At 34.3% G+C, this 27857-nt stretch overlaps 1 protein-coding gene across 1 annotated transcript; it reads right to left on the bottom strand.

Moving 5' to 3' along the window:
• Positions 1–5998: 5998 nt before the first annotated feature.
• LOC136970311 (uncharacterized) lies at positions 5999–27129 on the bottom strand. Its single transcript, XM_067264729.1, has 2 exons — positions 26888–27129; positions 5999–8153 (listed from the first exon to the last, which is right to left on the bottom strand). The coding sequence occupies exons 1-2, from the start codon at positions 26991–26993 to the stop codon at positions 7597–7599; spliced, it is 663 nt and encodes a 220-aa protein (XP_067120830.1). The 5' UTR covers positions 26994–27129; the 3' UTR covers positions 5999–7596.
• Positions 27130–27857: the final 728 nt, after the last annotated feature.

Here is a 27857-nt window from a genome sequence, read left to right as displayed (position 1 = left end):
TGACAGATTTTGCATCCGTGTTGGCAGTCAGAAAGAGGGGAAGGTCCTTATGAATGCCATCAAAAATATTGCACATGTTAAAGACAAAATCAGATGCTCAACATCTATGGGCAGGCTCCCCAGAGTTATTCTGTTAAATGTGCCAAATGCAGTTGAAAATATTCTCCCGTATATATATGAACAAAACAAAGAACTGCAAGGAATTGACAAACAAGATTTTCTGTCTGTCTGTCGAATAAGCACTGTTTTGAATAGAGGCCAGATGAAAGAAAATTGTAGGCAAATGGTCATCGCAGTCACCCAAAACATCAGAAGAGTAATTGTAGGTCTGAAACACATATCATTATCATGGGCCAATGTTCTCATATTTGCCTCCACAAATCAACTTTTATTTAACAACACTAGCCCCTTGTCAACCTATCACAGTAGCAGAGGTGACAGCTGGGGTCCACCCAGTTGTCACCTCTTCTGTTTGAAAGCACCATGTCCAGTGATGCTTTCAAACAGCAACATGAACAACCTTACTAGCACTAGGATGGCAAACTTACTAGCACTGGCACTAGGATAGTCTTGTGTGCTACAGTATACTATTGTATACTGTAGCACACAAGACTATCCTAGTGCCAGTGATCATAGATATATTAAAACTACTTTAAACCTTACAGGCAAATCTGTCCACACAGTCAATTATGTAACCAAAACTAACTGGAAGACTTTTCGTGAACAACTTAAATGCTCCTGGAATATTGAAAAGCCTGTAACAGAGATGGATAAAAAAGACATTGATAAGTGCATCATCTACCTAAACAATTGCATAAAAACCTGCTATCACAACATCTCCCACCTACAAAAGTTGGAACTTCAGTACCATGGTGGGACAGCGAGCTCACAGCTGTAAGGAGAGAGGTTAGAAAGTTAAGAAAGGCATACCAAAAACAACATGACGGTGACCTTTGCAACACCCTTTGTGCTGCCTATATCAACAAGTTTAATAACTGCAAAACCTTAATTAACCAAAAGAGACAAAGCGTGGAGGGAGTTCAGTGGTCGGTTCGATAAACCCTGGACTGACCCCTACTACGTTGCCTTCAAATAAAAGTGTTAAACGGGCATTCCCTTGCCAATCCACAAATCAGATGGTATTCTAACCACCTCCTTCAGAGATACAATAAAAACCATCTTTGATCACCACTTTCCCACTGATAACCAAACTGATGACAATAGTGTGCATAAAGAAAAACGGGACTGCTTTAGATTTGCCCCAAACACATGCGACGATCCTCCTTTCATTTACAGTGAAGTTTCCAAAGCCTTTAAAAAGATAAAAGCACTTCCAACATTCTTTGTAGTACTATATAATTGGTGCCTTCAGATTGGGTACTTCCCTGTTTGCCTCAGTCAAACTTATACCAAAGAACAGTGAACAACCACCCACTAGCCCCAGAGACTACAGACCCATTTCCCTTCTGCCAATCATGAGTAAAATCCTGGACAGACTTATCACTAACCGTATCACCAACCACCTTATAAAGAATAACTATATCAATATCCACCAACATGGCTTTGTTCTTGGTAGGTCAACTACCACAGCCCTGGCCTGTGAAAATTATATTGAAAAGGCCAAGAAAGATGGTAAACACTCTGTTCTAATTTCCATTGATTTCCAAGGGGCGTTTGATAACTTATGGCGGCCAGAAATCCTGTATTGACTCTGTGAATATCACTGCCCTAATAACATTTTCAACATCATGAATAGCTTTCTTGAAGATAGGCATATTGGCTTTTATACAATCAATCTCTCCTATACTCATCAAACAGCCAAGGGTTGCCCTCAGGGGTCTATAGCCGGTCTGACTCTCTGGACTCTAGTTCACAATGACCTTCTGAACATCTGCAACAAGATACCGGGCTTCTTGGTGCAAGAGTATGCTGACGACATGGTGGTCCTTGTTTCTGACAAAAACTCCAACAATCTGGCCCCCCTATGCAATATCATAATGGACACCATCTACAAATAGAGCACTGATAGTAAACTGCCTATAAATTACAACAAGTGTAAGTACATCATATTTCCAAAAAACACTAGCCTTCAAAAAAGCCCAACCATTAAAATCAACAATACAAGAATCTGTAGGAGGAAGGAGTTAATGTATCTTGTGGTAACCATGGACAAAAAATTGCACTGGAAGAAGCACATCGACAACATTTGCAAAAAGGCAACAGTTGTCTCCAACAAACTGAATAGTATAGCAACCAATAACGGGGGGATCAGATACAATGCTATCAAATATATCTATTTGGGTGCCATAAAGCCCATTATACTTTATGCTGCCCCTATCTGGGGAAAGGCCACCTAAAGCAAGCAAATATCAAAAAATTTAACAAAGTCCAGAGAATTGCAGCATTGCGAATTGCCAGGGCCTACTGTACTGCGCCGACCTCGGCCCTTCTGGTCATAAGCGGATTCTGCCCTCTATACCTTAAAATTAGAGTAACTATGTGGTCTTGGATTCTCAAAAACATGATTGACCTCTCTAAAGACTGGAAAGATAAAATTCAGCACAAAACCCTTCCAAACCCTCCTCACAATATCTACCAAGACCTCATTACCAACAGTATCGAGAAGAAAATTCCAAACTTCTATATAGATATGATTCTTTCCATGAACATCCAGAACCTCACTTACCATGATGAGAATGAGCATGATTATAAAATCTACATGGATGGTTCCAAGCAAGAGGAACAAGTGGGTGCAGCTTTTATCATGTACAACAAGGTAGGCGATATTACTCACTGATCTGCTTTCAAGCTTGGGGAATACTGTTCTGTCTCATAGGCGAAGATCTTTGCCATCACCAAGGCATTCCACCACATCAATGAAGACTGGTTCTCCCGTAAAAAGAAAACAGCCATCTACACAGACAGCATTACAGCTCTTCGCTCAATTTCCAACACCAACAACAATGGCTACAATGTTACCACCATTCAGAAAATGCTTATCAGTAATAATCACCACCATCACATCGCCCTTAACTGGGGCTGTGGCCACTCTGGGATGGAGGGGAGGCAGCTGACACTCTCACCAAAAGAGCTGCGATCTCGTCCCTTGTTCTTACAGTAAGATACCGCCTTCCACTATCCATAAATGGATCTATAACCAAATTTTGCAAACTTGGCAAGAAGACTGGAACAACTGCACTACAGGCCATCCCACTCATGGCTTCATTCCAGACATCTCTGTCAGGCTGAGTTACAGGCATCTTGTTCCCAACTTTGCCTTGACTCTAGTTCTCACTGGCTATGGAAACTTCAACACTTACCTCCACTGGTTCCAGCCATGGGACAGTGAGACCTGCAGGTGCAACACGAACACCAAACAAGTGGACAGTCAAACAATAGGTGAAGGTAGTCAAACAATAGGTGAAGGTAGTCAAACAATAGGTGAAGGTAGTGGACTCATTGAGGCTGCACTTCGTAACAACCATAACTGGCTGTGTCCTCTACAAGTCCTAATATATGAGAAAGACATGTACAATCATCTGAATAATTATCTGCAGAGCATCAGTGCTTACAGAGAGGACAAGAAACACTTAGTCAGTGGCAGTACCCTCGTAATCATGCAAATCTACTGAACTACGATGTTAACACCACACGTTAGTAAAAATCACTGTCTATGCTTTTAGTATAACCCTAGGAATGTCAACTGTAAATACGTTTGTAACCTGATAATTTGTTCAGGCTACCTGTAATCTGGCACCTAGCACACACCCTGTATCTAGTTTACACACAGTTAATCTGCATACTGTACATACATTTGTCATCTGTTCTTATGTTTGTACTATTTGCGATTTATCAGACAGCACTCAACATGTAATTTCTTGTAACAATATTAATCTGCTCATTGTATATACGCTATTACCTGTGCATATGTTAGTGCTATTTGCAATCTGTAACATAGCACACCCAACTCGTATTCCTCTGTAACATTCTTGTTATTGTTATTGTATTTTCTACTGAACATTTCCTTATAAAACACCATCGCGGGACGCCCATGGATCCCAACCCTTTTTTCATCCCCTTTCCTTTCTCACCCCCACCCCTTCTTCCCCACCCCATCCTCCCCCTTTTCCATAACACAGGTTGTATCAAAGAGTGATACCTGCCTTACTACTACTACTACTACTATTGCCATAATGGATTTGGATTTTAATTAGTCTAAACTTCTGCAATACTTACTGCTAAACTGTAAGCACGACATATTATTTATACATAATTCATAATGAAAACACATGAATGAATGAAATTAAACCAATAATATAGCCCATAAAAAATTTATGAATGCAATGTAGTCAATCTATTTCATACTGATCTATTGTCAAGTTGACATCTGTTCTCAAGGTCATATTGTATATAGATAATATGACCTTGAGAACAGATATCAACTATTTTCTTAAGCAAAATAAGATTAATCAAGCAACAAATGAAAATTTTCTTACTTCTTTATCTGCAATAACATGCATTTTCATTAGCCATGGATACAATAGAGATAGATGATATAACCTTTCTAAAACTGATATCGCTTATCTCCTACAGATGATCATATTTATCTCCTTGTCAAAAACAATGAAATTTTCACTTCAAATATGAAATTATAAGCATTAAATATTCTTAATTCAATTAACTGTCACATGCAGTAAGCATGTTTCCTCAGTAGTTACTACAACAAATGTAGTGTATATACATCATAATTCAGAAGTCTCCAAACTGAATAATGAAGTGAACTATTGTCTATCACTTACAAAATATGATCTGTAACTTAATGCACGTATGAATGCTTTTCTTCCATTCATGATAAATGCATGTTAAACCCATCTGGTGTGATGTGCATGCTTGCATTACTGATAATGTCTAGGAAGATATTTGAATCAACCTACTGAATATACTTAAAATATTTTAAAAATAAATGTAAGTTATTTAGTAAAATGGAATACTTTAAATTCTTTAGCTTTCTTTTCATAAACAATTCCAAAAATATTATACAATTTACAGACAATCTAATTAAAAATGACATTCATCACAAATTTGTATTGTTACTCACATTATTTAGATATAATTCATTAACAAATATTCAAATAATTGAAAAAAAATAATATTAATTAATTTATTACTTTAATTAATATTAAATATATTAAAAATTAAATATATTTTTTGAATCTATATAGAGAAATTGTAGCTTTTTCAAAAGCAGAAAATGATTTTGAAAAATCCAAAATCAAAGCTGGAAGAGATAACTTGTAAAATCAAAACCTTTACACTTTTCCAGCAAAAGGGTTTAAGGAACAAACATTTTCGATTTATTTTATAAACCTGCCTCAGGTTTCTGAATTCTAGAAAACTACAAAATTCTGAAATTCCAAATTTTGGAAAGTGATTTTAATCACTTAATTATGGTACAGTAAAGAGTTGTAAATCGGAATCAATTGGAGACTGGGGTTGTTCAGATTAGTGATTTGTTCCGATTACCGATTATGTACGAATAAATATATTAACCTGTCCGATGTTCAAATTTTTCTCCATTGCATGTCGCTTCGTGTTGAATTTTCATTGATTTTAAGCCTAACAAAAATTTTTATAATAATAATCGAGGCTATCGTATTGTTAAAAATTATTTCTTCATTTTGTACAAACAAAATAAATATATTGAAGAATATAAAAACATAAAAATTATACTTTAGAAGTAAATCTAGTATCAAAAACGTTAGATTCAGCACGACACAGTCCGACTGAAAATCGTTCCGATTACCGGGGTTCCAATTAACGACTCTCTACTGTATTTTGATGTTCAAATATTTATGCATATTATATATGCACACTTATGCACATTTCTTAATATTTACGTCACAAAATTTTTTTTGATAAAATATTTTATTAAATGATTAAACATTTAAGTTAGGACTGTCTGATCATCAGAGTTTAAACAGTGAAAAACATTAATTAAAATTTATGAATGTAAAACTATTCATCTCTAAATTAAAATTTCATATATTTAGCAAGATTTCAGATAAGTGACAAATATGAGCATTTTATATAATAGTCATCAAAACAAGCTCTCTCTGCTCTGCAGACATTAAGAGTTTTTTCTTATCTATCACGGGTTAGCACGTTCATTGTGGAAAACTGGATGGTTAAAAACAGGACCCAACATATCCAGAGTAAACTACTCATGAAAATTCCTGAGAATCCAACCTAGGTTCAAATCTGGATCTGCTATAGTGGCAGGCTGGTGCCTTTACCATCTTTGCCAACTATCTATATGAAGCATTAATTCAATAATGTGATAATTATTTCTGTTGTTTCAAATTACAGTAGATTATTGAAACAGTATTTCATTTTTTTAAATTATAATTCGTACTGAATTTAACATAAACCTAATATAAAACTATTTATTATTTGGCACCTAAGTACTTAAATTAAATGACATCTTTCATCATAGATTGACTTACAATATATTGAAAATGGGACTTTCCCAAAATATATTTAATCATCTAATAATAATAATAATAAAATTGAACTTCCAAGTAGATCAAGGTATTGAGAATTATATTAATATAATAACTTGTTACAACAAAATCTAATACTTACATCTATAAAAAAAGAGTCCATAAATAACAATATAATCTTCTACAATCATATATAAGATATTTTGTAAATAAATAAATTATAACAAGTGCACATTAATTTTTCAACACCTGAATTAATGCACCCATTAATTCCATTCTCTCTTTATGCATATTCATTAAAACTTCTATCTTTTCTTTCTCGTGTCTATCCTGTTCTTCTTTTCTACTGTCTAACCAAGAGATTATATCTATTTTTTTAATATCATTTGATTCTTGAATTTTTATGGATGGTTTATTAACTGAATTCTTCTGCAATTTCTTCCTATTATGAAAATTTTTTAGATGTTTAACACATTTTGTATTCACAGATAAAATTCCACAGAGTTCTTTCATTTCTTCGAAATACCAACACTTTGTCGGAACGTTTCCGGTTCTCTTATGATACTGTAGAGCCGATTTAAATATTTTGATCATTTTCCTCCATTTAGCATCACATGTATTTGGAGTCACAGAGTATCCCTTTTTACTCATTGCTTCGGCAATACTTGTCCATAATTTTGATTTCTTTTGAAATGTATTGTTTTTATTTTCGGCATAAAGTGAAATTAGTAGTTTTGTTGACTGTAAATCCCATATAAATCCCACCGGTTTCCTTCTTTCGGGCCATTGACTTGATATGATTGGGTTCTTGTTTACGTCAATTACTTGTTCATATGAACAATACGATTCGTTAACAAGATCTATAATTTCTCGGTAAAGTGGTGACCTGTAAGTATCGGCAGTTGGCTTGCCATTACTATCTAGTGTTTGTTTAAATTTCCTTACCAAATTCTTCCATTTTGCTTCGCAAGAGTCTGGAGGAACAATGCATCCTTTTTGACTCATTGTTTCTGCTATTTTATTCCATACATACCTTTTTTTTATTCTGTCATCATGAAAATCTTTTTTATGCTCTCTGAATGCAGAAATTAAGTATTTAACAGATTCCATATTCCATGTCACTCCTGTTCGTTTTTTGGATAAGATAACCATAATTTTCTTTTTTGATCTGCAAAGTTTCTTTAATTTGTCTATTTGCGACTTGTTCATTAAGAACATCATCAATTTCGTCAAAAAATGGACATTTTCTGGGTACCACATTCCTCTGTTCGTTATATTTCACAGTTTTACGATAAGTTTTTAACATATTTCTCCACTTTGTATCACAACTGTCGGCTGTAACAAAATATCCTTCCTGACGTAATTTTTCCGCAATTGCTTGCCAAATATACTTTTTCTTTTTAGTGTAATCACAAAATTCATTTTTATATTCTTTGTACAATGTTAATAAAAGTTTGGTAGATTTCTTTTTCCACACAGAATTTCTATAATCTGTCAAAGGATCACTATCATCTTCAAGATAATCATTATCTTTCTCCATATTGTCTTTTAATCCAATTATTTTTGTATCATTTTGCATATTTACATGCATATCTGATGACGTTATATTATTAAATGATTCAAAGTGTAAGTCAGTTTCCACTGTTTCAGTCTCTAAAATAAAACAAAAAAAAAACTAATAAATGATTTTATAAATTTAGAACCTTCTAAATTATATACTTTTTTAATATGATTTATAGACAAACAAGCTATAGATAAACAAATAAGCCCAAAGATTATCATAATCAGATCATTGAATGTTGGTTTACAGGGAACACATTTTGACTAACTGTTAATTATCAAAACATTAATTCAGTTGAAAACAAGAAGTTAATCCACCATTTTGTATTAATTTTTGAATTAAATTTAACAATTCAGAATATTCTGAAAAAAGAAAAAAAAAATCAACTTGGAATGGGATTCAAACCTGTAACCTTTGCTTACCACACAACTGTGTTACCAGTTACACTGCTAAACCACTATCCAATCTTTACTTCTGGATTAATTTAAGAGATAACTATGTAGGTCATTACTAAATTTTGATAATTAATAGCAAGCCAAACTATAGTCAAATAAAATCTGGTATACTTAAAAAAAAATAATGGAATTATAAAAGTATAAAACAAAGTTATAAAGGCTATATATCTGTTGAACATTATTGAATTTATCATTGAATATCAATTATTGTAGTGTAGCAATAAAAAAAATTGTGTTTTGCCATCAAATTTCAAATTTACAGTAATCATAGTTTGTTTTATTGTTTCAAAACATAAAAAACCATTAATAATCCGTATAGCAATCTCCATAAAATGCACATGGCAGGCTGGAAATTTGTCAACTGTAAGGAACTGAGTCCGAGCATTATTTTTATTTTATTATTATTTTTTGTTTTATTATATTTTGTTTGGGGTTTATGTTTAGTTAGGACGAAGGTTTCCCCACCACTCTCTTATTAGTAACCAATAAAGAAGATAATAAACCAACTCATGAAAGAACAAGCATCGTAGGAAAATTCACGTGCACTTGCGCTGCCCAGCAGAAATAAACAGTCTGCAGAAAAAAAATGGAGGGGGGAATCCCCACACTCACTAGAAAAGAAATACTTACTAAACCGTCATAAAACATCCCAGAAAATTGTGCTAAATGCTTTGTAAACGGATTATAATATTTTGTCGAAGATTTGAAACTGCCAGAAAGAAATTTGATGTTAGAAAAACTATGTATGTAAATAAGGGGAGTAACCTAGCTGAATTGTGATGTCACCTCACAGCATAAAACCAGCACGCTAACCGAAGACAATCGAGGTGTACTACTGAGTGAAAAATTCGAGGCGAAGTCCAGATTGAGAATTAGGCGATCCAAGGTGTTTAAAGAGGAATTCGATTTGACAATAGCGAAAGGATTGAGGAAACAGGTTCCTAGTATAGTGAGGTGACGGATAGACGTTTAGTTCGTAAGAGATTTTGTTCATAGTTCTTAAGTATTTGATTTGTCGAATTTTCAAAGGAAAATTAAGATTAAGTTAAGCTAAGTAGCTGAGTTTTATTGTTGGGTTGACTTGTTGATTTTCATTAATAAATTTTGTTTTGGATTATAGACAATTGTACATAGTTAAATTCAATTTACTAATTAAATATATTTGAAACTTTTGCTTTGACTTGATATTTGTTGTTATTCTTACTAATTTTTTCAGTGCACGTGTAAAAGCCCAGGCCTGGCAAACTAATCTCAAATCCACGTAAAGTACCCGTTAGGTTAATCGAAAGTTTTACCAGCCGCAGTTAGTGTCAGTTTCCTAAGATACTAAAAATAGTACTTTACACAACAAGTCTTTCCCAAATGCTTCCTCTAATTTTTTATGACATTCACTTTGTACAGTACATACAAATGTCATGCATATGTGACAATTTTAATCAAATCAAGTGTATTATATCATATTCATATATATATAAACAATCTATATGATGTCAACTAATGAAGGCATAGGCCAAAATTTATTTTGACAAATAGGTTTTAATGTGTAAAGTATTATATACTTTATGAATTTATGATAAAATGAAAGGTAACATACATTATAAAATAAATAGAAAAAATAAAGAAGCAAATAAATTTATTTATATAAAATTGCCTATAACATTAAAACTTTACGAACTGAAAACAATTTCAATATAATGCAATATGATTAACAATATTTATACTTGTGTGCACTATGCTCACAAGTATAAATATTGTTAATCATATGTTGGCCTCTATTCTTAGACTTATTACACTGTCTCTAGATAGGCACAAGATCAGCCTTAGAACATCAATTTATTTTACAAAAAATATGCATTTTGGACCTACAGTTCCTCATCAACTTCTTTACAATTATATTTTAGCAATAAAAAATGTAAGTTAAACTGTATTAACATTAAAAATTTAGGTTGTAATATAACTACATATTTATGAAATTGACACATCCATATCTATGAAATATACAATGAAATCTAACATTAGGCAAATTATTGATTACAGATCCAACAATCAGTTATTTACTAAAATATTAACAAGATGTTAATAATTTGAATATCCAAATAACAAAGAGTTGTAAACTTACAGTAAACGTGCTGATACAATGTTTAGAGCAGGGGTTCTCAACCTTTTTTTACCCATGGACCCCTTTTCCTCCTAATTTTTTTTGTGGACCTTCCCATAGACATTGCACAGGAAAAAACCTTATATTTTTTTCATTACATTGTATTTGAATTTGGAAAAATATTTTAATACTGAGGCTCTGAATTTCAGAAAAAGTAACTATTGAATTTATGAACTAGCACTTTTAATACCTCTTATCTTGTCAAGATGAAGTTTTGCACAGAACTGAAGGATAGGGTTAAAATAAACTGATTATCTTTATACTGGAGGGAGGGAGGCTATAAAGTTTAGAGCCTCCCTCCCTAATCTTCAAGATATGGAACAAATTGACGCAAAACGTTCAGAAATGTCACTGTCAAATGACATGATGCTGAGGTATAAGATTCTCCTAACAGATCCTGGTTTTATAATCTCTCTTTAACCTTTGTCAATAAAACATATATGTGGTGTTCAATATTTTAAATAATTTACATTTTAACCCTTATGCAAGAAATGACTAATTAAGAAATTGACAATATATATATACTGTAGAAATTTAATTCTTAGTAAAATAACTGTTCTGAAGTAGAATTACCCTATAGACCAGGGATGGCCAACACGTAGACCACGGTCGACCGGTCAACAGCAAAGGTTTTAAAAGTAGCCCGCAAAGCTAAAGTTGAACAATTTGCTTTCACTTAAATTAATGTTTAAAAATCTTAATTTGATAATTTATTCTTACAATAATAGATGTCTGTGCAACATACCCATACTGTTTGTATTTATCCCAATGAACAATGCAAATGAATGTTAACTTTTAAATTAATTGTAGTCGCAATGCGTGCGCATATAAATGGCAATCGCATAAAATGGTGCAAAATCATGTGTCAGACAGTAGCGTGATAGCCCCTGGCTTCAATCCACTTGTTACTCCTTGTTTGTGCACTTGTATTTACTTTCAATTTTAGTTTTTTTTATTTATTCATACAGCAAACAGAAGCAGGTATGTTAGTTTATTAATTATTGTTTTAAATGTTATTAATATTTAACCCTATTATTTTAGAATAAATAAACCAAGTACAGGCCGGAAAAAAATAAAAACTTATCATTATTTATTTATCATTATTAATTATTTATTAAAATACCTATGAAAAATTTGAAAAATCCTAAAATTGTTTGTCCATATTCATAGTCGCCCGCAGACTATATTTTACTGAAAAAGTAGCCCCTAAGGGATAAAAGTTTGGCCACACCTGCTATAGACCACTAAAATAACACTGTGAACCCCCAATTTGGTGTTTTTTTCTGTGGACCCCCAGTAATGTTACATGGACCTTAGGGGTCCTTGTGGACCCCAGTTGAGAACCCCTGGTTTACAGCAATATAATTAAACAGTACACAACATTACAAGCTGGCCTAAACCTCGCTTGATAACGTTATAACTAATCTATATATATAAAAAACGAATGTATGTCTGTGTGTGTGTGTGTGTGTGTGTGTGTGTGTGTGTGTGTTGTCCTTCATGCATTACCACACCATTTATCCGATTGCCATGAAACTTTGGGAAGTTATTTAATACATTCCCGCGAAGGTTTGTGGCATATGTGAAGATCATTATTTCCCCCCTTTCAATAATATATTTATATATGGATTAAGGCTTTTATGTCCAACAGATGGCGCTAACTTCCGACGACCTAAGTTTGCTTTTCTGTGAGGCATTATGCTTTTCTGTGAGAATGGACCTAAGCAGATCATTTTCTACCTATCTATATAAATAAAATACAACGTTTGTTTCTTCCTACAGATTCCTTTGAAATTTTGACACAACGTTGCATTCGAATATGCACGTGTTTTTATATAATATACATCTCGAAATTCTCCCTACGGGGGGAGATGGACGGGATTAAGGCTTACCGTGAAGAACTCGGCTTCTATTTATACTATTTTACATGCGGTTTTTGTCTTTTTAATTGCGTTTTAATAGGTGACGTCAACAGAATATACACTAAAAAGGGATTTTTCGATATTCTCCAGCCGGGAAAGAGACAGGATTAAGGCTTACTGTGAAGAACTCGGCTTCTATTTATACTATTTTACATGCGGTTTTTTGCGTTTTTAATTGCGTTTTAATAGGTGACGTCAACAGAAAATACACTAAAAAGGGATTTTTCGATATTCTCCAGCCGGGAAAGAGACAGGATTAAGGCTTACTGTGAAGAACTCGGCTTCTATTTATACTATTTTACACGCGGTTTTTTGCGTTTTTAATTGCGTTTTAATAGGTGAACAACAGAATATACACTAAACAGAATATACACTAACAAGAGATTTTTTGAAATTCCCCTCACGAGGGAAGTGTTAGACATTTATAATAGATACATTTTGAGCCACAACAACGCGTGGCCGGGTCAGCTAGTATGAAATAAAAGACACTGTTAAAGTAATAAAATGATACACTGCACTTTTAGCAATTTATCAATAACCTCACTATGATAGTAACAATACTTATAATAGATTCTTCAAATAAATATTAGAAATCCTTCAAAATAGAAATATTTATGTCCAAAATGAAATTTTAGTTTGCAATTTGACAAAAGAATTGTGTACTAAAAGTAATTGTGCCTTGGTATACTAAAGCACAATTACTTTTAGTATACAGGATGGACCAAAAAGAATATACGTATTTCAAACTGATATATTTAGTAAACTATTGATAGTAGCGGTGTGCTGCGGGTATCGGAGGAACGAGTGCATTGTCTAGTTTGTGTCCATGTCCACCAGATGTCAGTTGTGCTTGGTTACAATGACGTATTCACAGTTGTTGTAAAATGGCTACGCCACAGCACAAAAGCTTTTGTATTCTTGAGCTTGCGAAGTGTAATTCTGTGATTACAGTGCAAAGACGTTTCCGATTGAGGTACCAAATTGATCCTCCGAATGGATGGAACATTCGCAGATGGTACCGTCAGTTTGTTGACACAGGTTGTGTATGTAAAGGAAAGAGTCTTGGCCGCCCTCGTGTATCTGAAGAAAATGTCGCACGGATTCAAGCTGCTTACCAACGTAGCCCTTCAAAATCAACACGTCGTGCCAGTCGGGAATTGCAGCTGCCTAAAACAACAGTTTGGCGTATTTTGAGACGCAGGTTAGTTATGAAGCCGTACAAGTTACAGCTGTTACAGGCTCTGAATAATGATGACAAACATAAACGTGTGGAATTTACTGGCCAGATTCAGGATGTTATTGACAACGATAACAATTTCTCAGAACGGATCATGTTCAGTGATGAAGCATGTTTTCACCTTAGTGGGAAGGTGAACAAACAGAATGTTAGAATTTGGGGCCTACAGAACCCACATGCGCAAATCGAACATTGTCGAGATTCACCTAAAGTGAATGTGTTTTGTGCTATATCCTGCTCATCTGTTTACGGCCCTTTTTTCTTTGATGGAAACACGGTTAACAGTCTGCAGTATCTTCATATGTTGCAAAACTGGTTGTTTCCGAGGCTGAACAAGGACAACCTCATTTTTCAACAAGACGGGGCACCCCCTCACTGGAATCGTCAAGTTCGTCAGTTTCTGAATGAAACTCTACCGAACCGTTGGATTGGACGTCAAGGAGCTGACGATTTAGCACTTTTCAGCTGGCCTCCACGGTCACCGGATTTGACGCCGTGTGATTTCTTCTTGTGGGGTTTCATCAAGGACACCGTCTATGTTCCTCCACTACCACAGAACCTCGATGAGTTGAAGAACTGGATCCGTACTGCCATTACATCAGTGACACCGGACATGCTTAGTCGAGTATGGCAGGAATTTGAGTATCGGTGTGATATTGTTCGTGTCACTGGTGGAGGACATATTGAACACCTGTAATCTAAACTAGAGAGTTTCATAAATATGTGTCCCAAGTTCCATAGTTGTATGCCTTACAGTTTATTAAATATATCAGTTTGAAATACATATATTCTTTTTGGTCCACCCTGTACATTGCTATAAACATATCAAACAGTAATGTACTAAATTGTACCTGTATAAAATATAATTACTATTATCAAATGCAAGTTTAAAAAATTCTAATTTAGTTTAAGCAATGGATTTTTGATTCATACCACTAATAAAGTAGATGTGTTATAGATTCAATGATAGATCTTTAAAGCAATACACCAACCAAAGTCAAATTATCAACAGATCTTTAATGATTATGATCATTAATTATAACCAAACATCTAAAGCAAATGTCTTAACTGAACAAGTTTTAGCAGTGTTTAATCAGTATTTTTTCCTTATGTCAAGTAAGAAATTTAAAGAGTCTATTTTTTTTATTTATGTTTCCATATATGAAAAAACTAGTGTAATTTGCAATTTTTGTATCAAAGTTTTAATTAATTAATTGGCCCACCAGTGGCCAAGCGGTTCCATTCCCTGAACACAGTTTGGTCTAGGATTCGTACCTCGCCAAGACAGCCACATGGAGTTTTCTGTGTTTTCTCCACATCTGTAATGCCTGAACAGGAGCCAGTTACCCTTAATTAAAAGACCTCCCGGAAAGCATCCACTAGGCAGATTGCCCAAGTGTTGCATTGCCATAACTTAACAAGCAATTAATTAATTACAAGCATTGTATTAAAATAATTTAAAATTAAGATTTTATATTATTGGATGTTTATCTGTTTATTAATAGTAACAATAAATCAAACATAAAAAACAATAGCGAGGTTTAGGCCAAAGTTTTAAACACGAAAATGTGTACGTCGGACGTTCAGCATCACTTTCCTGTAAGCCTAGAAGTTTGACAATGGCATTTGGAATGTCAGGCATGATTCCACTGACTTTCCAAACACTATTGTCAAACTTCTAGGCTTACAAAAAAGGAGGGCTGAATGTCCGGCATACACGTTTTCGCATTTAAAACTTCGGTCTCAACTTCACTAATAAACATGCTCTTTGTCATATTCCTGATTTGTCTTGCCTTCTTGTGTCTTGAAGATTGAGGTCTTGCCCATAGCTTAATTACTGTAGCCCAGTTTAATCAGATACATACTGCTTTGAAATGTTAAACATAATACATGTGCTATTTAGGTGTATTGCACTTCAGACCAACAATTTATATTTTAGTTATCAATAATTACAGTATTTTATTAATACAAATGTTCACAGAAATTTGCAGAGAGACAAATGCATTGAACAACAACTTAAATACTTTTCAGCAACACTAATTTATTTAAACAAATGTTTTTGACCATTTTTATACCAAGTTTTATAGTGTTACTGAAAAAAAATATTTAAGGTGTTATTGGACTACAATCTGGAATAATTGTAGACCTATAAATTCCTACTGTCATTCATCCGACTACTGTCTGTTCTTCCTTAATCTTGAGAACAGAGTTAGATACATGAAAGTTAAGACCAGATATAGGAAGCTTATGGAAAGCCCCAATTAACTATATACAAACTTCCAATGCAAACTGTAAGTCATGTTATTTCAACTCAAAACTTTCCCTTGAAAGCAGTTAGTAGATGACCAACATGACTCCATTGCTAATGGAAAAGTATGATGTGCAGGGGTAAGACTACAGTACTAATTTGAGGTGGAGAGCAAATATTTTAAATTAAATAAATTAAAAATATGATTAAAAATTGCAGCGTGGCATAGTGACAATGTCACAATAAATAATTGTTTGTTTAAGCTAAATTAGTTTCAGCTTACAATAGATAGAACCATTTTTTTTTACTAATTACTATAATTTTGTACAGATAATCCAAAGCAGCAGATAGGCTATGCTGCAAAAGAGTGGAAATAAAGTGATACAGGTTAAGTGAAAGTATGTCACTTAACCTGAATCACTAGATATCTCACATCTCTGAATAATTTCCATAATAGTTACCAAATTAAACTAAAATTTATAGTAGCAATTCACATACAACTTAAAATTAAGTTAATTCCATTCTATTGTTCTTGTTCTTGTTCTTGTTCGTGGGTTTATGTTGGAAGGTATGGCCGTTGTCGGCTTTTCTTCCGATGCGCCGCCTGGTGGTTAGGCGAAGCGGCCGGTCTTATATATGTACCGCTCAAGGGCTGAGATGTGGTGGCTCGGGTCTAAACCCGCGTGTGGCCAGTAAAGTTGGCTGAGGTGGCGAGTCTGGTTCAGGTCCAAAGAAAGGGCTTGGCCCAACTCCCGACGGGCCTCGTTGTACGCCGGACACACCAGCCAAAAATGATCGGGGGATTCCTCCTGCCCGCAGTGCTGGCAGTCCGGTGAGCGGCTAAGGTGACGAGAAAAAAGGAAAGATTGAAGAGGCGCCGTATTAGTACGTAACCTCGCCAAAAGCGATTCCGCACGGCGCGAGGAGGCCAGATGGTAAGGCCAAGGAGAGAACGGCCGGAGGTGCTCCCTCCCCTTGTGCCGGAGAGCAGCCGACCAATTGTCGGTGAGGGCGAGCACGATCTTGTCCCTGTTGAACCGACGTAGGTCTCTCGGGGTAAGGGAATGGCGCCAGGAACCAGTAAGATCGGTGTGACTGGCTGCCCTATCGGCCGCTTCGTTAATCTGAATGCCCGAATGTCCTGGGATCCAAACGAGGTCCAGGGGGGCGGGGAACCTGCTGACAATAGATGCAATGTCTGAGATAATGGCCGTCGATGAGAAAGAGACGTTCGTGATTGCCTGCAGGACAGAGCGGCTGTCTGAAAAAATTACGGTCGGACGATTATATTGAGAGGCGATCATCAGCGCTCGCTGAATCCCGATAGCCTCTGCCGTGAAAACGCTGCAGGCGTCGTGGAGACGCCAAGTCTCCCGGATACCCTCGCTAGGAATGACGATGCCGATCTGCGTCCTGAGAGTAGTTTTCGATGCATCAGTACCGATGCAGAACCTGTCGTACCAAAGTTTAGCGTGGAGCTCAGAGTAAAGGCTTTTCAAGCCCTCGGCGTGATCCGCACCCGCTACGGACCACTCATTGAGGTGGACCTTGGGCCGGATCTGATCTGCACACGGAGGGAGGAAATTCTGGCGGTAAAGGCTGGCGACCGGGAGACTCTCCTTAGCGAAATGGGTAAAGACCCGGGCGACGTAAGGAGACTGAAAGCGGCGCCAATGGTGAGAGGCCAGACTGGGAGCCGCCTGGAAAAGGTGGAACAGAGGGCTTGATGGACCCCGAGATAAGTGTGTTACCGCATGCATTATCGCTCTGTGGCGAAGACGAAGCTGAAGCGGGATATACCCGGATTCCGTATAGAGAGAGATCAGGGGAGTCGATTTGGGGACCCCCAGCGCGGTACGAAGGGCCTCGTGTAAAGGGCGCTCCATACGGCTAATGCTGGAGGGCGGAGCCCCCTCCAGGAGCGGGGCGCCAAATTCCGCCATTGGGCGAAGCACCGAGTAGACAAGGTGCAAGAGGTCGGCGGTCCGAGCCCCATTTCGATGGGAGGCAAAGTATTTTAAGTAGGAGCAGGACCGCGTTAGTTTGGTCCGGAGAAATTGGGCATGGTTGTCCCAAGTGAAAGTATGTGAGAGTTGGAGGCCCAAAACTCGGACTACCCTTTGCTGGGGGATGGTCCCCGAACTGAGGGTGAAAGATAAAGGTGAGCGATTGGTTTTGGCCGAAAAATCGATGGATGCGCTCTTGGTTGCAGAAAAGGACATGCTCCACCCCGACGCCCAATGTTCCAAGTGGTCTAGAGCTTGTTGGGCGCGGGCGTATTCCATTCTATTAACTGAAATCATCTATTTAAAATGATTAAAAAAAAGCTATTTAAATAAAAAACAAAACCTAAAAATTTCTCTCTCTTTCTGCCTCTAAGATACTCTACTAAGAAAATTTTTTCATGCCATTACGAATTCAATCAGGAACCAAAACAGAAGTGACCAGTTAGACAAAATTAAAATGCAGCATGTCTAGGCAACCGTGATAATTTCTGAGAATCTTAAACTGAATCCCTCAAAGTAGTAAGTACATATATTTGCCATTCCATTTAAAAATTGATGTATTTGAATCCATTATAAATTTAAAATAATATATTTAAGTAGCAAAAAAGCATGCTGCACAGAACATACAGTACATTTGCATGTGATAGACACACTACACATGGAAAGCCAATAATCTGTTATGCTATACACAACATTATTAAATACAATATATAAAATTTATTGTTCTTAGTAAAAGATTTATTAAACAAACTAAAAAAAATAATACAAGAAAACAAATATAACAAACATATTATGTTGCGAAACTGTTCAGATAATAAAGTCAAAGTACAACAAAATCCGAAGAAATTTCTTCACTTTCAAAAGAGGAAAATAATAACAATATCTAGTTGATATGAATAAAAAAAATCAAGAATATAGAAAAACAGTAAATAAATTATTCAGATTAATTCTTATCTCGAACAAAGTTACATATATAGAATGAATCTTATCAATTGCATAAACTCTTTATCAAAACTACTGTTGACACAAATATAATAAAAATTTTCCAGTTAATTTTCAAATTTCAAACAAGATTTGATGTCATTTAGTTCATAAGCAATGGAGAGGAATAACTGATTTTAGATATATTTGCCAACTGTAACAATCCAAATTATTTACGAACTACAATTAAACTAAATATTAATTACATTATGGAATTTGACCTAAAGTTAGATAGTTAATGCAGTTATCAATGTTAAGATAAATACTTAGAAAGTAAATTTTATAAATTAATTTTTAATTATTAACATCAGCACAATATGATAGCTAAACTGCCTACCTTCAGACAAAATTCTGTAATATTTGACTTAGTTCTAATCTGCAAATAATCTGGATTTTACATATACGGTATTGACTAACAAATTGGGCTCAGTTTCTTGATTATAACTGAATTATCAGATTTTTGGATTAAGTCAAAGTCAAGCATTATTTTGTATTAAATATATTTTGAAAAAATACCATTAGCAGCAATAGTCCAATCAATTAAACTTCAAGAATTTCTTTGAGATTTAATTGAGTGATTTTTGTTTTGTTATTCAAATCTTTTCATTTTTACAACTAATTAGACAAACATTATAAATATGCTATCTAATTGTTTTAAATATAAAATTATAATGTTAACGTTATTTATCTTCTTCACTTATACAAAGTGTCCAAAAACTTACTGTGCAGTGGAAAAAGTTTTAAGTTTTATATACAATATTGCAATTTTTCCTACAAAAAATACTGGGAATGTCCCCCAGAAACTCCAAAGTCCAAAAGGGAGAAACTAGTAGGCCAGATTCCACAGGCGATTATGCAATTGGCAAAGAAAAATCCCAAAAATTGCAGTAAAAAAACTGGAATATCTTCAAGCAAATAGTAACACCATCTACTGCAAAGTGGAAATACAAGACATATGACTTATGGATCTTGTGTGCAATGCTGTACATATAATTTTAATGTCATTACAAATTTTTCACTGTTCACTTTTTGGACACCTGTATAAAAGAAATAGAGTACACATTCATAATAAAGTAAATTATAATTAATAATAAAGTAATAAAGTAAATTACATTAAACAGAGCAAAAACAAAATGACTATTCTACTTGGTTTACTCTTCATCGAATTCAGCATTTCTCAAAGTGGGCAATAACGCCCCTTGTGGGTGGTGAGTAAATCTAGGGGGCACTGGAGGCAGGGTACTGAATGGTGACCAAAGGCAAAAGTTGGGGTCACTGACAGCCGTTCCCTTTCCTCTGTTAAATGGATAAGAGGAAACATTGCGTTTAATGGTTTCCAGATGTTGAGAACAATGTATGGTAAGGGCACAAAGTGTGAGATTCATAGAAAAGTTTTTCTAAGAATATTTCCAATCCTTTCTCACACAAGAGAAAACTGGTTAGGGGCGTTGAGTATAACTTTATGAAACAAAGGGGGCGATGGATCGAAAAAGTTTGGGAATCACTGATCTAATTTGTTACTGAAAATTAAAATGACAAACTATTACATGTTTATAAAAACTTATTACAGTGGAACTTGGTTATAAAGTTCCCACATTAGAAGTCTTCCGATGTGAGAAATCTTGCCACTACATGCAATAACTTGTCTAAAATATGACACTAGACGAGTTGTGCATCTATTCAACAATTTATTTCTGTTTTGTGTGTGATGTGAAGTGCATACAACAAATTTTCCAAGTTTTGAACAGAAAGTTGTATAATTTTTTTCTATTGTTACAAAGATAGAGTACATTATCTAACAAGGGGAGGGCACGACCTGGGAAATTCACTTTGGGATGAGACTTGGTATATAGGTAGTACTCCTTTGGGATGTTCAATCCTCAAAACAAGAAAGTGCAATGGCCAGCCAATTTTAAGAAAAAGGCCTTTAAAAATTTGAGCTCAGCTTATGTACTAATAAGTTTCACTAGGTTAGCAGCTGCTGAGCAGCTCAGTTGACATCGTTCTTGGCTACCGCCAAGTCATTCAGGGTTCAAATTTCTGTCTCGATTAGTATTTTTTTTTTTCTTTCTAAAGATTTTTAAAAAAGTATTTTGAATATATATAAATATTAAAATTTTATTATAATAAATAATTCCATTTAAAAAATGTTTAACACATATTACATGTCATTTTAATTATAATAATACAAAATAATTAATAAGTATATTAATAATCATCATCATCAACTGTTGGTAAACATAGTATCTTCATTCACAGACATTTTACTGTAAAATATTGAAACTATTTGTATTATGGTGTGATATATTACGGAACACTATGATCTCTTCGAAATCCAAAAGTAAACTGACACTCCAAATATCAGGTCAGTCCATAAGTCCATGCGCATTTTTATGACCTTGAGAAAAATCTTGTTTTGCTGTTGAAAATGTCAGTCTAATGTGATACTTTTCACACTGAAGTGTTAAATTGGATCTCATTTATATAATACTGTTGGAATTGGAAACATTCTAGTTGTTTATTTTTGTTAAAATGGAAGTAAAGGATGAATATAAAAGACATGTTTTATACTTTTTATTTTTAAGTGGTGAGAATTAATAATAGTAGTAACCTTTGAAAAATTTGATACAATAGAATAATAAATGAAAACTATTGTTTCATAACTAATTATTTATAACTATTATTATTAATTATTTTGTATTATTATAATTAAAATGACATGTAATATGTGTTAAACATTTTTTTAAATGAAATTATTTATTATAATAAAATTTTAATATTTATATATATTCAAAATACTTATTTTAAAAAATGTTTAGAAAGAAAAAAAAAATACTAATCGAGACAGAGATTTGAACCCTGAACGACTTGGCGGTAGCTAAGAACGATGTCAACCGAGCTGCTCAGAAGCTGCCGACCTAGCGAAACTTATTAGTACATAAGCTGAGCTCAAATTTTTAAAGGCCTTTTTCTTAAAATTGGCTGGCCATTGCGCTTTCTTGTTTTGAGGATTGAACATCCTAAAGGAGTACTACCTATATACCAAGTCTCATCCCAAAGTGAATTTCCCAGGTCGTGCCCTCCCCTTGTAAGTATTTTTGAACACATTTCATATCTTCTTGTATATTAAATTCATAAGTAAAATTATACTGTGGCCGTCAGCCATATTGTTATATGTATTTTAGTTATATTTTCTCTATATTCTGTCCTTTCCTTTTTGCCATAACTTCCTTCTAGAAACTTCTTTATTAACTCTTATTGCCTTAAGGAGGGATTATCTATTCTCAGAACTCTTGGTAGAACAAAAGGATAGGGGGATTATTGTTTCTCTGAATTTTGAAGAAAACAAAAGAAAGGAGGAAGCCTGAAGCAAAACTGCCAACGGAAGAGCCATTCTTAGTCAAGATCTCGAAGCGAACGGGAGGACAGAGCAGTGCTCCGGACTTGAGAAAAGGGAAAAGGAAACTGTGGAGTCAAAGAAAGCCGTAGAGGTCGATGAAATAGAATAGATTACAACCACAATATTTTTGTTAAAGTTAATTTATTTAATAGTTTTATTATATAATATTTACCAATATTTTATATTAATATTTATTTATTATTACTTAAAATTTTACCCTTATATCTTAAATAATTAATTGATTCGAGTGTTATTTTGTAGTATTATTCCATTTTCAAATTAAAATAAATTATTTCTTTGCAAAAAAAAAAACAAGAAACAGAAGTTTTCATGAATAAATAGTGGTTTTTTGCAAAGAAATAATTTGTTTTATTTTCCTGTATCTTAAATTTTTGCCCTTTTTTACAGATAATAATATGAGTGAGCCGAAGAAAAAATGCAGACAATATAGTGGTGAATATTTAAAATATGGCTTTATTCTGTTACCAACAAATAGTACTTTACCTATGTGCCTTTTATGCAATAAAACTTTGTCAAATGAATCAATGAAGCCTTCTAAGCTTAAGGAACATTTGACAAAAGTCCATAGATACAAAAAAAATAAAGATTTAACTTTTTTAAAAACAATCAAAGAAAAATATTTGAAAACACCGACATTGAAACAAGTCTTTGCGACAACATCTGAGCGAGACGACGATGGACTGTGTACTTCTTATAACATATCTTTACTGATTGCAAAGTCCAGAAAGCCGCACACCATTGGAGAAGAACTCATTCTACCAGCTGTAAGTGATGTAATATGCACCGTGCTGTATAAACCAGCTTCTGATATTATAAGAAGAATTCCATTCAGTAATAATACAGTGCAAAGAAGGATTGATGAAATGACTCAGTCCATAGAAAATTCTTTATATGAGTACCTAAAAACATCTGAATTCTTTATACAACTTGATGAGGCAACTTTGCCAGGAAACAAAGCATTGCTTTTAGCTTATGCAAGATTTGTAAAAGATGAGAATATTTCCCAAGAATTGTTATTTGCCAAATGTTTGGAAACTGATACAAAAGGTAAAACAATATTTAATGAATTAAAAACATTTTTCGATAGAAAAGATATACCCTTGAGTAATATCCTCTCCATTGCTACCGACAGTGCTCCGGCAATGGTAGGACAACACTGAGGCATTCTGACATACTTGAAACAAGCTAAACCGAATATATTATCTGTACATTGTGTCATTCACCGACACCATTTAGTCGCCAAAAATCTTAGTGAGCGCTTGCATGGCTCACTAGATTATGTCATTCAGGCAGTTAATAAAATCAAAAGGAATGCCTTAAATGAGAGATTATTTGCTCAACTTTATTTAGAAAATGATGAAGATTATAATTGTTTACTACTTAACACAGAAGTTCGTTGGTTATCTAAAGGTGCGTCGATTTTGGATCGATTTTATGCACTCTTTGATTCAGTGTTGGAATTCCTGGACAGCAAAGACAATGATTTGCAGCTCAATTTAATTAATTCAAAAAATGACATAGCTTATATGACTGACTTATTTGCCAAATTTAACAAAACCAATTTGAAGTTACAAGTTGATCAATTAAATTTAATCAAAACTAAAAGTATAATATTTGCATTTGTTGCAAAACTTTTTTATACAAACAAAACTTGGGGAGAGGAGAATGCTCTGTTTCCAAATCTTTCAAAATTGCTAAAAAGGAGATGATTGCTTGTTTATTTCAACACTTAAAGGATCTTCATTCTGACCTCAGCCAAAGATTTGAAGATATTCTTCACTTGGGCATCCCTGATTAGGTGTTGGACCCTTTTGCAAGTAGACCCACAAACTAGATGAAGCCATACTAATATAGGCGGAACTTATTGAATTATCCACAAATGAGGAGCCAAAACCAATGTTCAAACAAGGATACCACAAATTCTGGTTACAAAAACAGATACCAATTTTATATCCTGCATTACGGGCCACTGTACAGAAGCTGTTGATTGCTTTCCCATCTCCCTATTTAGTAGAACGTGAATTTAGTGCAGTTATGAAGCTCATCATGAAAAAAAGAAATCAACTGCAAATTAGTACTCATGGAGACTTATGAATGTCACAAACATCGAGCCGAACATAAATAATCTCATATCATCTCATCAGATTCACTCATCCCATTAAAAAGTAATGTGCTTTTGTATTTTAAAACAAAATTTATAATTTGAATAAATACTACTTTAAATATAAAAATGCTTTATTTATATTTTATTTTTACATCACCATTCACCATTCAAGACATCAAAGTTAAATTTGAAATTTTGCTATAGTGCAGTTGTAGAGTTATTTCACCTGGGGTTCATGGTCAGGTTTTTGCTATGAGAAGGGGTCTGTGGGCATAATAAGTTTGGAAACCACTGTTCTAGCCTATATTGCCCGTGGTAATGTGGTTTCTTTTTTAATATTCCTATTACTTGTAACTTAATTGTTTACAGAAAATATTTTGCTGAGCAAAACTAGTATCCGAAGAATTTTAAATAATACATACAGTAATAAATAGTTTAAGCATTTTTTTCAACTTTAAAAACTTCAAATCCAAATGTAACAGTTTATTGTTGTTGCTTTTAAGTAGCTCCTTTACTAATAACAGTGCTTCACATGAATCGGTAATAACTCGATTTTGTAATTTAGTTTTTATTAAATTTAATTGCAAAAAAATATGTTCAACTGCTGCACTTGAATGAGGAAGCAATAAAAACATCTATTTACTATCAAAGTAAAGTAAAAAAATATAGAAACATAGAATAAAAATGGATGTTTTGAAAGGTACTAAATTGAAAGGAAAGGTATTAGGAAAATGGTGTTGGGTATCTTGGTACTGGAACAAGTAAAAAGGTACTAGATTAGTACAAAAGTACTAGGTGGTGCTGCTAGAGGCGCCTCGATCTAGTTTCACCATTCCTTCCACTAGCTCTATAGGTAGCATAAATGAAAGGCACTACTGTATATGATGTCAAACACCATTTTCCAAAACAGGATCATTGTAGACTGCATTCAGCAGAAAAATACTCAACAGCTCCAGAACTGTTGAATCTGCTGAATGCAGCCATTGTCATTTAATAATAATAATAAAAAAAACCACAACAAAAGAGGACATTTTTACAGTTTGTCCAAAGTTCATACTTATGTCCTGGCTAAAAGCTTTTTTATTAAATGTATAATTTTTATAAATGTGTATGCTGCCACCAAAAGGAACTTTTTAACATTTTGCACATTGAGGCAAAGAAGTAGCCTCTAAATATCGGAGATCATCTTCATTGTTAAATTTTATTCCCAATGGTGTTCAAATGGACAATGAAAGAGAACACTTTCGCAGTTCATCCACCGAAAATTTCATTTGTAAATTTTTTAAAGCAGCCATTCTCAGCTCACAAATAGTTTTGTACTGTACAGTACATACGAACCGAGCAGCATACAACATTCGAAGCAGTTCAATAAACCCTTTGTTCAGTTACCTCAGCGTCGTTTGTTTTATCTGCACTACCTATATCACCAGCGATAACAAATTCCGAGACAACCACAATATATCATATAATGTATAATAACATTAAATTTTCTTGGTATTTTTCAGTTTAAAGGAGTGAAAACTGATATGCACAGCAATGAGTAAAATTCAAGCTCTGAATGAGGGGTTTCACATCTCCCCCAGAATTGTTGACCCTTTGGGAGATATTCATTTCCAAACAGTCAACAATTTTTTAACACGTATCAATCTACTGCCTTTTCTACATGCCTCACACGTAGACTTGCACCTCAACACCCAGGTGGGGCAGGCCCCCACACTTCCTAAAACTATATAACATCAAGTACTCCACAAAAAGTGGGCTACTCAAAGCTGGCACAATCGCACAGGCTAAATTGTTAAACGCAATAGTCTTTTGGCATCCCATTAACTGTAAAGAACCATTTTCTTTGCTTAGGAGTGACAGATATTCTTGTATATGCTGTAAATTTAATGTTACACCATTACCAATGGCAAAAATCTCAGATTTTAAGTGAAGAGTAAACAGGAAAAAAAGTTCAATCACTAGAAACTCAGACAAAACCGATAATTAATAAAAATATCCGCTGGCAATAATTTTTACTCCCAAAATGAGATGTGTCCGCATAAATAAAGACGTGACGTAACGAAAACATTTCCAACGGATAAAATTTGAATATTTGACGTATAGTAACAGCAGCGACACCAAGCGACCAAGTAGCACATTACACGTACAACCATCCAAAAAAATACATAAAACAAGTTCTTCTTAAAATACAACCAATTAAACACACATTATGCGTTAATCTATTCACAAAAATAGGAAAAATTACGTAATTAAATTCATAATAGACTTGAAAATTGAGAAAAGCCTCTCACCGTAACTGCGACTTTCGTTTTCGTTGGAACTGTACGATGCAAAAGAATTTTCACAAATGCCATTGCAGTCCTTCATTGACACTTCAATATTGTCGATTGCGTTCATCCTGATAAATAATTACAATTTTTCATCCTAATGTCAAGTAAAATTACGTAGAAAACTTCAAAAAGATATTATTTTCGAAATTTTCTTCATCATTGCAAAAGAAAACTCGTTTTAAATGTTGCCAGTCTGATAGACTTTTTTGTGTGAAATATTCTTAATCAAACGATAAACGATTTTAGCGTCATTCTTAATTTATTTTTAAATATTTTAAACTAACTAGAAATAATATTTAATTAAGTACTAAAGATATTGTTGTTCTTCTTTATTTGTATTTTTTTTTCTTTGAAGAACGTTTTTTTTTCTGTAACTCTTTCCGCCCTGTGGGCACTAAGAGGGCCTCTTATAGCAAGCTCATTATGGGTTCGGCCAGGCCCACAATGGGGCGGCCGGGTGGTGAGGGACGGGGACCGACATATCCGGACGGACCACCCCCCGAAAAATTCCTGGGGATTTCTCGACCCGTCCGGATTCGATCCCGGGTCCCCCAGGGCGGTAGTCTGCTAACCTTGACCGCTCGGCCATCCGGCCGCTTTTGAAGAACGTTAATACAGCTACCATAATCGATATTTAGATAAATATTTTAATTTTTTAATGTAAACACACAACATTTACAAGACGTTTACGCTTAAATATCACACCTTTATATTTCGTAATATTAACGTTTTTATTTTTAATGTAATATCAATACTATTGCAATTATTATCGCAGCTAGTATACTGTTCTGGAGACTCGCGTACGAATCTGAGCAAGTCGAAAAAAACTCCAGGAATTTTTTGAGGTAATTCTGTTCCAGATACGTCGTGTCTCGTTTCTCACCACCCGACCGTTTATAATAACTTTAGAAAAAAGCTTGTTTTATTCATA

The sequence above is a fragment of the Centruroides vittatus genome, unplaced genomic scaffold, assembly GCF_030686945.1.
Source record: "Centruroides vittatus isolate TY-2023 unplaced genomic scaffold, ASM3068694v2 contig_1916, whole genome shotgun sequence".
Lineage (NCBI taxonomy): Eukaryota > Metazoa > Arthropoda > Arachnida > Scorpiones > Buthidae > Centruroides > Centruroides vittatus.
Note: the sequence above shows the minus strand (reverse complement) of the source record. Positions and strands in the feature narration are given on the sequence as shown.

Bases quoted from the DNA above. Each gene is read 5' to 3' on its own strand.
- LOC136970311 (XM_067264729.1), bottom strand. From the start codon at position 26,993: ATGAACGCAATCGACAATATTGAAGTGTCAATGAAGGACTGCAATGGC. The intron at 8,154-26,887 runs GTGAGAGGCTTT...GTTTTATTTTAG, and splicing joins AAACGAAAGTCGCAGTTACG to AGACTGAAACAGTGGAAACT.